Genomic DNA, 15,534 nt, shown 5'->3' with positions numbered 1-15,534 from the left:
ATGCTTCAAGGTTCCTTTTCAACTACTTCTCGTGCACGCCGGTCTGAACTCCGCCGTCGGCTCCAAACGACAACCAAAGGAGGGCTCAATTGCTCAGAGTATCTCAATCGAATCAGAGCAATTGCGGATGAATTGGCTTTCATAGGCTCACCGGTGTCCGACGAAGATCTGACGATGCATATTCTTCACGGACTTGGACCAGAGTTCAATCCCTTTGTCATGGCCGCAACCACTCGTCAAGAACCATTCTCTCTCACCGATCTTCGTGCAATCTTGCTGAGTCAAGAATCGTTGCTCAACTCTCAGTTCACCGCTAGCCTGACATCTCCTCTTCCCTCGGTTCAAGATCCACAAGCACTCTATACTCGATCCACTTCCCAGCCTCAGCAGCCAAGATATTCTAGCAGACCAACCAATTCCCAATACAGGCCCAACAATTCACAGTATAGGCCTAACAATCAATACATGCCTCGTCCTTCCAATAATCCTCCCCTGTTGCCCAATCCACCTGGTGTTCGGCCTCAAGCTCAGCAGCTCATTTCTGCCTCTGTTCAATACCCCCACAACAGACCACCTAATCCAGATAAAGACACAATTTGTCAAATTTGCTTCAAGAAAGGCCACTCTGCTCGGGCCTGTTGGCATAGGTGTGATCCAATTTCTGAAGATACTGCACCCGTGGCATTTCAAGCTTTCTCTGCTTTACCTCACACCACTGTACCTGTGACAGCTCCCTCCTCTTCTCAAACCAAGTGGTGTCTCGACTCCGGCGCGACTCACCACGTCACCAATGATTTGAATAATCTCTCTAGCTATTTGCCTTATGATGGTGTTGACATGCTTCATATAGGTGATGGTACGGGTATGCCGATTAAACACATCGGTTCTTCTTCTTTTCTCTTGTCTAATTGCAATTTGTTACTAAATGATGTGCTTCATGTTCCCTCCTTTACCAAAAATTTATTGAGTCTTTCCAAATTATTACTTGATAACTCACTTCTTATTGAGTTTTCCTCTTCCTCTTGCTTGATTAAGGAGCGCCACACATCGATCCTTCTTCTTCATGCTAAGCTTGTTCAAGGCCTCTACACAATCAATCTCTCTCCTTCACCACAAGCATTCCTTGGGATTCGCACTTCGACCGATTGTTGGCATGCTAGACTCGGTCATCCATCTCCTTCTACTACTTTTCATGTGTTGAAATCTTTTAGTCTTCCTTGTAATTCGAATAAAATTTTCTTATGCCATGATTGTTGTATGGCTAAGGCGCATAGATTACCATTTTCTACTAGTCTTTCTTCTACTACTTCTCCATTATAACTTGTACACTCTGATGTATGGGGTCCTTCTCCAATTTTGTCAAATAATGGTTTTCGTTATTATGTTGTATTTGTGGATGACTTCACTCGTTTTTCTTGGATCTATTTCTTACATTCTAAAGATGAGCTTATTAAGGTTTTTTCTCTTTTTAAGTCTCAAGTTGAAAACTTGCTTAGCACTTCGATTAAAACAATTTGTACCGATGGTGGTACCGAATTTAAACCTATCTCTCGTCTATTTCCCTCTCTCATTCACACCATTTCTTGTCCCTACACGCCTCAACAAAATGGGATCTCCGAAAGGAAGCATAGGCACATCATTGAACTTTCACTTGCAATCATGACACATGCTTCGATCCCGACATCTTATTGGGATGATATTTTCACTAGTGTAGTCTATTTAATTAATCGTTTACCATCTTCTTCTCTTGAGCCTTCTCCTTACACCTTGCTATTTAAGCGTGATCCCGATTACACATTTTTACGAGTTCTTGGATGTTTATGTTTTCCATTTACCCGTCCTTATAACGACTACAAGCTTCAAAATCGATCTCTCCCGTGTGTATTTATTGGTTATGCAATTTCTCACAAAGGGTATAGGTGTTTACATTTGGAAACTAATCGGGTATTTATATCACGACATGTTATATTTGATGAAACTAATTTTCCTTTCAAGAATTGTTCTGTTGCAGCTTCTCCTGACTTGGTGCTTAATTCGGCTCTCTGGCTGCCTCTGTCTGTTTGTCCAACGCAACCCTCTCCTTCCACTTCGTCTCAGCCTACTATTTCTCTGCCTCCAGTGATTTCTACTCGGCCCAGCAGGCCCATTCTACCTCAGCCCAGCTCCCAGCAGCTTCCCAGGCCGAGCTCACATTCCACTTCAAGTCAGCAGCCTTCCAGCCCGACTTCATGTCTTCTTCCTTCTTCAGGGTAGCAGGCCGAGCCCATCTCTGTGCAGCAGGCCGAGCCTGGGTCAGTGCATCATGTTGCTGACAGGCCGTGTACATCTCCTGTGCTGCCTATTTCTTTAGCCCAGCCCCAAATTCATGCAAATAACGCTTCTTGTGTGCCTTCTGTTGTGCCTTCTGTTTTGCCCGAGTCTCTACCTTCTACTGCACCTGCAACTTCTTCTGATCTTCTACCTCCTACCTTTGCTCCTCTAGATACATCTTTAGTCACCTCTACTCACTCCATGGTCACTCGGAACCGTGACAACACTAGACATCTTCGCAAATTCCCTGACCATGTTGCTTTTCTCTCCACGAATTCTATCGAATCTGAACCTACTACCTTTCTCCAAGCACAAACACATAATCACTGGATTGAAGCTATGTCAAAAGAATTTGATGTGTTACAACAAAACAACACGTGGACACTTGTTCCATCTTCTCCCGACTTCAACATAATTGGGTGTAAATGGGTCTATAAAATCAAGCGCAAGGCGGATGGCTCCATCGAATGATACAAAGCGCGCTTGGTGGCGAAGGGCTACCATCAAGAAGAGGGCCTCGATTATTTTGAGACGTTTAGCCCGGTGGTACGCCCAACAACCATTCGGCTTGTGCTTTCCCTTGCAATTACCCTTGGATGGTCGATTCGCCAATTAGACGTGAGTAACACTTTTTTTCATGGAGACCTCAATGAGACCGTCTATATGCAACAACCACCCGGGTTTGTCGATTCTTTTCGGCCGTCTCATGTATGTTGTTTATCCAAGGCGCTATATGGTTTAAAACAATCTCCAAGGGCTTGGTTTTACACACTTAGCATGGCTTTACTTGCCTACGGTTTTCATGCCTCTCACTATGACCCGTCCTTGTTCATTCTTTGCACAAATGGTCGAACCTTGGTAGTTCTAGTGTATGTCGATGACATCATTGTTGCCGGGTCTCATTCGGAGTCTATTACCTCTCTTCTTGCCAATCTACAAGCCAAATTTGCAATCAAAGATTTGGGTCCTCTTAACTTCTTTCTTGGCATTGAAGTCTCCTCTACCTCTAATGGTCTCCACCTCTCACAATCTCAATACATTCGCGATGTGCTCTCTCGTGCTAACATGCTTACCACAAATCCTTGCCCCTCTCCAATGGTTCCCAATTCTCCTCTCTCCAAGTTTGATGGTGATCCTCTTGCCGACCCTCGTCTTTATCAGACAATTGTTGATGCCTTACAATACGCCACCATTACTCGACCCGATATTGCGTTTACGGTTAATAAAGTTTCACAATTCATGCACAAGCCTACCTCCTCACATTGGACCGCGGTTAAAAGGATCTTGCGATATCTTGCGGGTTCCATCTCTCTTGGTCTTACTCTCACACCGGCTTCTTCTCTTGCTTTACATGCCTATAGTGATGCGGATTGGGCCGGATGCCCGGACGACCGCAAATCTACCTCGGGTTATTGTATCTACCTTGGGTCGAACTTGGTGTCTTGGAGTTCAAAAAAACAACCTACTATCTCTCGATCGAGCACCGAATCGGAATATAGAAGCCTAGCTTTGGCAAGTGTGGAACTTGTGTGGCTTCAATATATCCTTGCCGAATTGCACATCCCTCTCTCCTCCCCTCCTATTTTATGGTGTGATAATATCGGCGCCACTTTTCTCGCGTCTAATCCTATGTTTCATGCGAGAACCAAACACGTGGAGATTGATTTCCACTTCATCCGTGAACGTGTGGTTAACAAGTCACTTCTTATTCGATTTGTTTCTTCCCAAGATCAGCTAGCTGACATCATGACTAAAGGGCTTCCTACTCCTCGCTTCCTGTCACTTCGGTCCAAGCTGATGCTCTCCAACCGACCCTCAGCTTGAGGGGGGCTGATAAGATAACTATAGTTAGAGGGCTATTCTATTATTTAGCTGTATTGACTTGCGTTAGTTAGTAGACTTGGTTTAGTTAGTTAGTTGGCTATATATATCATATAGACCTCTCTGTAATAGTTGCGTATTCATAATACAAAGACACAAGATTCATTCTTCTTCCTCTTAAATCTCTTGATTCTCTCTTGTTGGTATTAGTCGTTTCAGATAGAAATAACATGGTCCTGTTTTCTCTTTGAAATAACAACAGATTGATGAGTAGAACTAGGGTGTTCTTAGGCTCACCAAAAGTGTTTAGTGAGCCTAACTCCAAAACCCATCAAATCGGTTTCAAATGACGAATCCGAACCGTTAGAACCCGCCTACCTTACAAGTGATGCGTCTACATATGAAAATTTTAAACATTTGAATTAATTTAGTATAAAGTCAATCGGTCAAAATTAGAAGGTTAATAAATTAATTTTAGTGCATTCATTTTTTGAACGTTTTTTTACCGCTTGACTTTAAACTAAATTAATTTGAATATTTAAAATTTCACATGTAAACGCATTACTCGTAAGGTAGGCGGATTTCAACAGTTCGAATTCGTCATTTGAAACCAATTTGATAGATTTTGAAGTTAAGCTCACCAAAGTTGGTGAGCTTAAGAACACCCTAATTCTACTCTAGTTATATTATTTTTTTTTCAATTTTAATAGTAGTCAAACAAGCATAAATTGCGCTGTCTTGAACGATTGCTTTTCTGGAGAATTGTATCTGCTAATCAAAATTTGGGAGAATTTATAATACAGTACAAAAAAGTAAATGAACTAATGATCGTATGCCGTCGTCCGTTTAAAATATAAACACTTCGGAAATAATCGAAACCGGTAAATCAAATCCATCTCGATACCTATCGCATCCAATCGGACGGTCGTGACTGAAGCAGGCAGGGGCAAAAATGAAATTACCCATGCAAAGAAAAAGCTTTCCTCTAATCGTGATGAGTGAACGAACGAATCCATGACGTGAATTCGTTGATCCAACGGGAGACAGGATATATCCAGTTTTTTCATAACTTGAGAAAATTAGACCTACATAGGAAATCAGCCTCGGGGCCCTAGAGCGGATGAAGGGGAACTGGGGAAGCGAATATGCCACGCTCCCGCCTGTAAGCTTGACCCCTCTCTTCTTTGACTCGTTGCCTCATCTCTATTTCTCTTTCTTTTCAAACCCAATTCAATTCCCGAAGTAGACCCCAGTGAAGTTCTAGTCACTAATTTTCTCTTTAAACCTCAAAATCAATCACTATGGGCAGCTCGCAGGAGAGAGTTGTGGCCGTGATCATGGTCGGTGGCCCCACCAAGGGTAATTCAGCAATTCTCTCCTCAGATCTAAGCTACTTCCTCCCAAAGTTTGGATTTAATTCGGTTGACTTTTTTAGTTTTGAATTTGGAGTTTGGTTTTTGTCTTTCCAGGGACTAGATTCAGGCCTCTGTCGTTGAATGTACCCAAGCCTTTGTTTCCATTGGCAGGGCAGCCCATGGTGCACCACCCGATTTCTGCATGCAAAAATGTATGTAAGATTGCTGTAGATCAATCAAATATAAGTATACTTCCTGTAGTTTGTTTGGAATTTTGTAGTGGTTTTTTGGATACTTGGTTGTTTGTCTGATGTGATAAATTGATCTCCTAAAGTTTGACATACTCTTGCTGAACTCAGCATAATAACCATGCAATAACTGATCTTAGAAGGAACAGCAAATCTGCATTCTTTCAGGGGGTTTAATTCATGCGATAGTAGAATTGACATTGGCTTTAAGCGTTTAAATCCTAAATGATTGAATCATCGTTGAGATGGTTGAGAATACAAATGAATGTATTTTCAAGTTTAGAAGTGTCTATGGGTCAAATAAATTTTGGAACTACTTATAAAAATATTGTTTGTTTTCATTGTAATTTTTGAAAAATTCAAGCAACCAAGTGCTTGTATCTCGTAACATGTGCTCGTCAATTTTGTCTACTGATTTATCTGTTTCTTAAAATTTCTAGATCCCAAATTTAGTTCAGATATACCTTATTGGATTCTACGAGGAGAGAGAATTTGCTCTGTATGTCTCTTCTATCTCGCATGAGCTCAGAATACCCGTCAGGTGCCTTTCTAAAATATCATATTACCATGCTTTGAGATTATTTATTCTTTCCATTTCACTACATTATTAATATCTTTTGATTGTAGATATTTAAGGGAGGATAAGCCCCATGGCTCGGCTGGAGGCCTTTATAGCTATAGAGATTATATAATGGAGGAGAACCCGGTATGCTCTCATTAGTTTGATATTTTTTTTATTTGTATTTTGAATGTGAATCATGTGACCAGTTCCACCCCCACAATTCGATTTTATAAGCCATGTTCACCCTTATGGTAAAAGTGTTTCAAGACACAATGATTGTCTCTATTTTAAAAATTAATCTCCACGTTTTTAGTTGAAGTTCTGCTCATGTGAACCCGAGTTTGATTAAGAAATTAGCGTCTTACAACAAATGGTACTGATAGGGTTTTGGTATGATAGAATGGCCAGGGAAATTATGTTGGCCTAAATATGAAATAGAACTCTTAATTGGACCTGGACACGGGTTATTTCAGAATCTATTGTAACTCTGTCTCATTTGTTTGTGCTGGGCAGTCGCATATTGTTTTGCTGAATTGTGATGTATGCTGTAGCTTTCCTCTTGAAGCAATGCTTGGTATGAGTTCTCTCTCTTTTATAGCTTTTACTCGTAACCATTTTCTTTTGTATAATGGATTCTGCTTAACATGAAATGGTTATTCTTCTCCAACTAGCCCATTTTTTTTTTTAGTATCAACTTCAAGCTATCATGTTCATGCCATTTTTCTTCAAATCATTACTATTGTACAAGTTTCAAAAATAGGTTGAAATTCTAACATGTGCATTCTGATTTTTGACCTCACTGAAATGGTATGGGTACATGATACACTGGTTTTAATTCATATTAACCAAATCTGAAAGTATAGGTTCCAAATAGTCTTGACAACAAACCAAATCTGAAAGCAATGTAATTCTCTTCAAATGCAGGGGCCCACAAAAGCTATGGTGGAATGGGCACTGTGCTTGTAATAAAGGTGAATTTCTTATATCGAATTAGAGCTCTTCGATATCACCATTGATTTGATTTCATATTTATAGTCTTTCCACTTGGTAGGTTTCAGCTGAGTCAGCTAACCAATTTGGTGAGCTAGTTGCGGATCCTGAGACAAAAGAGCTTCTACATTATACTGAGAAACCTGAGACTTTTGTAAGCATATCTCTAATTAGAAAAGTTGTCTTACTACATGCAGTACACTTATATTTATTAGGTGTTGATTATTGTGTAGGTGAGTGATCTGATAAACTGTGGAGTTTATATATTTACACCTGAAATTTTTGCTGCCATAGAGGATGTATTTAAGCAACGAAAAGAAAGAGGTAGGTGTTTTTTCCTCCACCTAGTATTGCCATAGTGGGTACTACAACCAGAATCATGTTTAGCATCAGTATGGTGCTTAGGATGCCAGAATGTGCAGTGGAAAACCATTCATACTATTCATTTCAAATATATATTATTTTCTTTTTTAACTTCAATGTTGTTTGATTGGTCCAATACCATCTTGGTGCATTTAAATTATATCCAATTTAATCTTTATCAACCTTGATAGAATATGGAGTTATTTGTGCATTTGATCACTCATTTATTTTTATTTTTTATTGTCTCAGCAAATTTGCGTCGTGTATCCAGCTTTGAAGCTCTCTTATCTGCTACAAAGTATGCACTTATTTCAAGAAGACTCCTTTACAGCATGCATTGTTTCTGCACTTTTATATATAATTAGGTTAATCATAAGTTTCTCAAGACGCGAGCATTTCAAACTTTGAGGAGTTCAACTCATTTCAAAATATGAAACTATAAGCATCTATCTAGAAGTAGGAAAAAAAATCGCAAACAGACAGAAGATGGTCAATAAGAAAATACAAGCCTGTAAACAAGGTAATGCATAGTAGGCATCAAGACAGTAGTGGTATAATATATTTGTTCTTTTTTTATCCCTCTTTCTAGAGGATCTATTGCTTTGTGATTTTCAATGTCTTCAAGGTAGTTAATTTTTAATCTTTGTTAATTGTGAACAGAGCTATGCCTGCAGATTTTGTGAGGCTGGATCAGGATATATTATCCCCTCTCGCAGGGAAAAAACAACTATACACATTTGAGACCCTCGATTTCTGGGAGCAGATCAAAACTCCGGGGTAAAACAATTTTGTTTTTATATTTTGGTGGCTCCTTTTTAAAAAAAACTAAATTCTCATATTTTTTTTTCTTAACAGTCCATTCATGCCAAGCAAGGACTATAGTGCCTGCTGGTTCTATTACATATGATAAATGGGCCAAGAAGTATATAGTACCAAGCTGGTGCTGTGTCAGTAGTGTAAAATTATACTTCAATACGCAAGACTTATTTAACATGTTAACCATCACTTGTGATCTAAAAAAATTAGGACTTGTTAACAGATTTGTCCATCGAGTTTTGCCCAAATAATGTAGAGGGTACCTCTATGTTAGCAATTTATGGACTTTGTGATGTCTTAAATCATCTTATTGAAGTTAAAAGGGTCCAGTTCAACATCCTTTACTGCTCATAGCATACAACAGTCCGACAAACTAGAGTTTTGGAGGGTCCACATATACAAAAGAAAATAGAAGGAAAAAGAAAAATAATTGGTTTTAACTAATGGGCCTTTTTACCATCAGGATGTCATTGAAATGCTCTGGTCTATACCTGTCTCAGTTCAGACACACCTCTCCTCAGCTCTTAGCCTCAGGAGATGGTACTAAAAATGCCACCGTTACTGGTGATGTTTACATTCATCCTTCAGCTAAAGTGCACCCTTCTGCAAAGGTATACCTTTGTTTTCTGTATTGCATATTTGCATTAAATCATCACTAGCTTAATTCTCTCTCGGAAGGACATACATGGTTTCTTATTGGATAGTATGTATTGGTACAGTTCTTTTGTAGTGTCTTTTTGTTAATTATTTTCTTGTCTGCTTTATGCTTTTTTGGGTTTTTCTAATGACCCTGGCCTTTACTGGTACAGGCACAGACAGCCATCAATTTTGATTAAAATCAACAAGGTGCAAATTATCTGCTATTAAGTATAAAACTTTACAGTGCTGTCTGCTAGTACTTTTTTTTGCCACTATTTGGCTGGCACTTCTCCGAGCTAGTATGCATTCTATTATAGTACTATTGTTATATGGAATTAACTTTTTTCACAGATTGGACCTAATGTCTCAATTTCGGCAAATGCGCGAATTGGAGCTGGTGTGAGGCTCATCAGCTGCATTATTCTAGATGATGTCGAAATTATGGTAGGATCCAAGTTTTTAAATATCAAGTACTAAAACAAAAGGTTCTGTCTGGATTGTTTAATATATTTTTTTCATGGACAGGAAAATGCAGTGGTATTACATTCCATTGTAGGTTGGAAATCGTCCATCGGGAAATGGTCTCGTGTCCAGGCATGCCTCTCCCCATATAAAATGCTATTGATCTAATTTGTTTTTCTTTTTTGTCTCTCTTAGATCTAGATTAAACTAATGCTTTGGAATTTTTCAGGGAGGGGGGGACTATAATGCTAAACTTGGAATCACAATTCTCGGTACGATTATTTTCTTTTTTCTTTTAGTTTTTCTTTTCCAGTATAATTGATTAAAGTAGCACAACAAATGTTGCTTGTTGAGAAAGGGGAGGTAGCACGGTTGGTTAGGAAAAAGGTCCTAAGACTGTTGATTACCCAAAGGTCGAGAGTTCGATTCCCCTCACGACTCCGCATCTTCTGCAAAGATATTAAAAAAAAATGTTGTTTAGTTCAAGTATTTGTCAAACTATCAAAGTGACTCACATTTGTATATTTATTAATTATTGCCAATAATAGGTGAAGCTGTTGATGTTGAAGATGAAGTTGTTGTGGTAAATTGTGTGGTATTACCTAATAAGACCTTGAATGTCAGTGTTCAAGAGGAGATAATTTTATAATTTTTTTCGGAAGCTTAAGCAAAGGTATTCATTTTTGTACCCAATACCAAACAGAATTCTTAGTTCATTATTGCGTTATAGTGTGTTAATTTATTTTAGTTGGGTGCACTACCATTGCTAGCTTGTTCTGGACACAATTTCATTCTTGTTTGAGACATATCGCTGAGTTAGAAGTGTGCTGTTGAACAAATAAAGGCCCCTTTTTTCTTGATTTATATAAGTGTCTTTATGGATAATTTGACAGACTAATGCTAACAACAACATTGCAATAAATTTTCTTTTAAAAACCGTGGCAGCAGCTGCATAGTATATAACAACGCACCAGTTATAGCCCAGTTATAATTTATCAACAACTCGATTTCATCGTTCAGAGATAAAACAACGCACCAGTTATAGCCCACACAAAACAAAACAATAGTGCGGTGGAACGCTAAAACATTGCAATAAATAGCACTACCCAAATAATACACTTTTTAAGTTATTTTGAAGCAAGCTGAGAGATGGTCCCGACACGTCTAGCAGTGTTTTAGGCAAAGCTCGGTTTGGGTAACCACCCCGTCATAGAGCACCTAAACTGGGGCAGCATCAGCTGAGAAAGTGCAGGTGTTCCTCTCTCCATATTAAAATATGTCATACATCTCTTTCTCAGTGCAAGCGGTCCCAAACTGGGGCTGCAGAAGTAGCATGCATTAGCAGAAATCAAAATGACAAAATTAGAATAAATTCAACGAACTACCAAAGGAGAAGTAAAGAAACTGTAAGAACAAATCAATTTAGTACCAAGTCTTAAACCAGAGGCCTGCTTCATGCACAATCTATACCAGTCATAGCTTTGCTGGACTAATGCCCGAAGTACGATGAATTCAAGGTGCAATACTGAGTATAGTTGGCTTACTTTAACTTTGTCTGAAGATGCACATTAGATGAAGAAACTGAACAAAAAAATGCCTGAGAAATGAATTTTTTTTCTATTGTTAAACTCTCTGTTTTTTTTTTTTTTTTTGAAAAGGCAGTTTCCATGAATAAAAAATAAATCTTTGGATATATGTTTCAAATATTATTAAAGAATACATAATTTTGTTTTATTGTCGACTTGTCTCGATCTTTAGAAAAAGGTAGTTGATTTTTAAGGGATGTATCACTCTATTACCACTTGTTTTTATGTCGGTAATCTCATTCCAACCGAAATTTTCGCAAAACATGTTGGATGAACATGAAAGTGAATGGAAGACAATGAAAATAGCGCGTTTCTTTTTCTAAGATCGAGTTTTTCTACGTGAATCTACAAAACCCTTAATAAATCTCAAGAAAGAAAGAAGTAAATGAAACGCAGAAGCATGTTGTGTTAAAACAGGAAATTAAATTAACCTTACTAATGTTCACAAGTTCTTCGAGAACCTGGAGATGAACTTCGAATACAAAGCAGTATTTCGCAAGATGAGGTATAGTATAAATATGACATAGACTACCAAGCCAATAGATACAGTAGAACTAAGCAAAGCACCGCGTACTTCCTCGGAGAAGAATGAGAGAAGTAGATATGCATTGATTAGGATCAGAAAAGCTGCTACCACCCAGCTTACCACCTACAACAAAAGAATTAATTTTCAATTAAACAACTAAAATTAGTAGATTAATATTTCCAAAAAGAAAAGGCAATAAATGATTTACTTGGGTTAAGTTGCCAATCTTGAAGCACCCCATGACCTGCTCCTTTGAAACCAAAGTAATAAGCGGTATGAGAGCAAATGGTATCTGCACGGACTGAAGCACATTCAGTGATTCATTCAGCACGTCCATGGTGGGGCCCTCAGTGTCGAAAGCCAGTGCCACGATAATGGTCGGTATAATTGCGAAGCTCCGTGTAATAAGAGACCGTTGCCATTTCTTCAGCTTCAAATTCAAAAACCCACCCATTATAAACTGGCCTGCATAAGTGCCTGTTATGGTACTGCTCTGACCTGATGCCAGCAACCCAATACCCCAGATGTAAAGTATTGGGAATAATGTGCGACCATACTTCTCTTGTAAAAACTCGCCAGCATTCTCCAACCCAATGGTGGCAGCCTCCTGAGAGCCGTAAAAACCCTTTGCAAAGACAGTGGTGACACAAATGTTAATAAAGAGGGATATTATGAGAGCAACGGTTGACTCAATAGAGTAATACTTCATGGCCTCACGAACACGGTTCTTCTTGGTGTTGTTTATCTTTCTCGACTGGACCAGGGCAGAATGGAGGAACACATTGTGTGGCATTATTATGCAGCCCACCACACCGACAGCTTGGCGGATGGTTTTGGAACTTAGTTTCGGTATCGCAATACCTAGAAAAAAAAAAGGAAAAAAAAAACATTAGCTCATCAACGAAAGAATAACAGACCTGAAGAACAAAAGAGAAATCATACTGGCTTGCAAAACAAGCAAGGCCAAGATGCCCCCAATAAACTAATTTCTTTTATGCTTTTCAAAATTACAAGCACCTAATAGTGATAACAGATCCAATTACCTCTGGTACCAATATTTGTGACATCAGCATGGTACAGTGTATTCAAATGTAACAGAAATTTATTCAAGGACAAAATATATAAAAGTTAGCATCATAATGAATATTACCAATCAGAAGTTCTTTCGCATCAGGTTTGGTTTCACCAAACATAATTGCAAAGGAAATGGCCATTGTTGCAATAAGCACCCCAAAAAATGCCTCTAATTTCCTCACACCATAGTTCTCAAGGAACAGAAATATGAAGCTGGGAAAAAAAGGTAGTAGAAAGTTAAGAAACAGGTACAGCTAATGCGACATATTAAAAACCTTTGAGAAGAGATTGAAGACAGATATTACAAACAGCTCATAGGGTGTTTTTCCTTCATAATTTGGTTCAGCATTTTGGCCATGAAAATCAGAGGAAGAAGTTCCCAAAGCTGAACTTTTTTATTAAAACACCATAATGATTAATTATAAATTCATGTTTTCAGCAAAATGTAGTGCCAGAACTCGACAGTTCTTGTCATGCTTTCAAATCAACCTAACAAGTAACAGCTGTCTATTTGTTACCAGTGTAAGAATACCTATGGGCATAGTACTAAAGAAAGGAGAAAATGGCCTAGCTCAACCCGAAGGTACTTGGATGACTTAAAGAGGTTAGGGGTTCAAACTTTGGTGGCACAAAATATGAATGTGGGGGTTTCTGAGCATTGTACCTTAAAAAAAAAGGAACTTTTAGGATCATATTCTCCACTATGAGCACAAGACTATTTGGTGAGAGTAAGAGCACAGGTACAAGTGCTAATCACTAAGCACTGTTTGAAAAAAAATAGTTCAAAACCACGTCTGGAAGCTCAAATAAAACAAATGTAGCAGTCCTTTTCTTTTGAAAAAAATACCCTTATGTTATCCTTACAAACAAGTGTCCTTTCCTTTTCTTTCTTTGTTTCCACTAAAGTCGCTTTCACAAATTACATCAGAAAGAATAATTATATCCAATTTAATATTAACTTTCAAGATAAGTCTCAAGAAGAGAGATAATGCTACACTCAATTCCAGAATCAGCCAAGGAGAAAGAGAAATTAACCAAACCAGAGCCACTTCTTTGTTGGCAACTCTACAAAGCTCTACAAAGCCACAGCCCTTACCTTATTGCGGTTAATGTTTCACTGCTAAAAGTCATACACGTGGAAGGGGAAAAAAACAAAAGTTACCAATCCAAAGCAGTAATCAGTACACCGGCCCAGAGCGGTATGGTACCACCGGAGAGGATTTTAATTGCTATTGCACTTCCTATCACTTCTTGAATGTCGGCACCAATCAACGCCAGCTCAGTCATGAGCCAGAGTGCTATGGTGGCCCAGCGTGGGTACTCCTCTCGGCATAGTTCTGCCAGGTGGCGCCCTGTAGCAACCCCAAGCCGCGCCGAAAGTAATTGCACTAGTAAGCCAATAACAGTTGACCACGTCAATAGCCATAGAAGGGAGTACCTGACCAGATCCCATGACAAATATCAGAATAAATAAATAGTAAAATAAAAGCAGATTGAAAGGTAAGAGATACATAGATTAGTCTTTTATAGTTAATTTTATATTGGAAGGGGATGTTAGCAAATAATTTAATATTTTTAGATTTGGCAGCCTATGAGCCTAACTACTGCTACTGGAGGAATAATTAGATTTTGCAGATATATAACAGAGTGCGCTCCCCACCCCCAATCGTCGCATGTAATTGAGAGTGATATGAATTAATCAAAGAAAAACAAATAAACTCCAGCTTGAATTTGGATGTTCGTTCTTTTCTTTTTTTTCTAAAAAAAAGTAACTTGACAAATAATTAAGAGAATTTTAACTAATTGATCCCGTTCCATTTCTAAAAAAAAAACTAAATGATCGGAACTCAAAGAAAATCGCCGGTACCCTGCAATGGCGCCCGCTTGGAGATCTCCCTCCAGGTTTCCCGGGTCGAGAAACGCGATGCACATGAGAAACCCGGGACCCGTGAAGCGCCATAGTTTGCGCCACGAAAAAGGAGGCGGCGACGCATAATCGTCCCCTTCTCCATCATCGTCGGAGATAGAGATGACAACCTTCTCGTCAGAATCGTAAGCTCTTTCTTCCTCCTCGGAGTCGGAGCCAGGAGAGGTGGTGGTGGAGAGAAGCGTTTCTCTGGTTTCGTTCGAGGATGACGCCATTGACGAATGGTTAGTGCCTTAGTGGAACCTGCAAAATGGAGAGACGTCGGACCAAAAGTACAGTGAAGTGGCTTAGATATACCGGGGGTTCGGGGATACTGCACTGTGCACGCCTTTTCTAAAGATAAGAGCAATGCTATTTGATACGGATGCTTTCACGGTGCTTCACTTATTAATGACGTGGATGCTTTAACAGATATTTTACTAGATAAGAAAGAGACATGCCAAATAAAAAATGAGAATCCACAATTTCATACGGCAATTTTCTCAAAAGAAAATAAAACAAAAAAAATCAAAGGGGAATTTCAGGTATACGGTATACCCCCTCAAAATAAGACCAATATATTTCTTAAAAATACTACATATTATTCATGTTTTTCGTAAAGGATAAAATAGATATTTTATAAGTTTAAAATTAAGTTTTAATATAAAAGATAATAAAATGAATAAATTTTTGAATTTTTGAAATTAGAGAGAAAATATGTAATTTCGAAGTTTAAAGGGAAAATGTAATTTTGGCGTTTTGAGGGGTATACATGAAATTTCCCCAAAAATCAAAAACAGAAGTCCTGATTTTCAGATTCACAACTACAGTGTGACATCATGACAGAATCCTAGAAATAAAAGAAGTCTGATCCTT

The 15,534-nt window shown here is 38.7% G+C and overlaps 2 protein-coding genes across 6 annotated transcripts; one reads left to right on the top strand and one right to left on the bottom strand.

The window, feature by feature from the left end:
• Nucleotides 1–5,016: 5,016 nt before the first annotated feature.
• LOC144559037 (uncharacterized) lies at nt 5,017–10,428 on the top strand. The gene is made up of 15 exons (XM_078307953.1): nt 5,017–5,490; nt 5,601–5,698; nt 6,175–6,275; nt 6,362–6,440; nt 6,810–6,870; nt 7,221–7,267; nt 7,348–7,440; nt 7,520–7,610; nt 7,899–7,947; nt 8,310–8,426; nt 8,929–9,076; nt 9,456–9,548; nt 9,630–9,698; nt 9,796–9,838; nt 10,115–10,428. Exons 1-15 carry the CDS (start codon nt 5,433–5,435, stop codon nt 10,213–10,215), a joined length of 1,248 nt encoding a protein of 415 aa, XP_078164079.1. The 5' UTR covers nt 5,017–5,432; the 3' UTR covers nt 10,216–10,428.
• Nucleotides 10,114–15,024, bottom strand: LOC144559034 (metal transporter Nramp2-like). 5 transcript variants are annotated; one of them, XM_078307949.1, is made up of 6 exons: nt 14,620–15,014; nt 13,915–14,190; nt 12,829–12,965; nt 11,887–12,539; nt 11,589–11,801; nt 10,114–10,886 (listed from the first exon to the last, which is right to left on the bottom strand). In XM_078307949.1, the coding sequence occupies exons 1-5, from the start codon at nt 14,892–14,894 to the stop codon at nt 11,595–11,597; spliced, it is 1,548 nt and encodes a 515-aa protein (XP_078164075.1). In that variant the 5' UTR covers nt 14,895–15,014; the 3' UTR covers nt 10,114–10,886; nt 11,589–11,594. The 5 variants fall into 5 exon arrangements, with proteins under 5 accessions (XP_078164075.1, XP_078164074.1, XP_078164076.1 ...); XM_078307948.1 differs by having other exon boundaries at nt 10,479–10,886; nt 11,584–11,801; XM_078307950.1 differs by having other exon boundaries at nt 10,479–10,880; nt 11,584–11,801.
• Nucleotides 15,025–15,534: the final 510 nt, after the last annotated feature.

Source organism: Carex rostrata, chromosome 9 (assembly GCF_964058835.1).
Source record: "Carex rostrata chromosome 9, lpCarRost1.2, whole genome shotgun sequence".
NCBI classification, from domain to species: domain Eukaryota; kingdom Viridiplantae; phylum Streptophyta; class Magnoliopsida; order Poales; family Cyperaceae; genus Carex; species Carex rostrata.
This window is presented reverse-complemented; position numbering and strand designations above follow the sequence as displayed.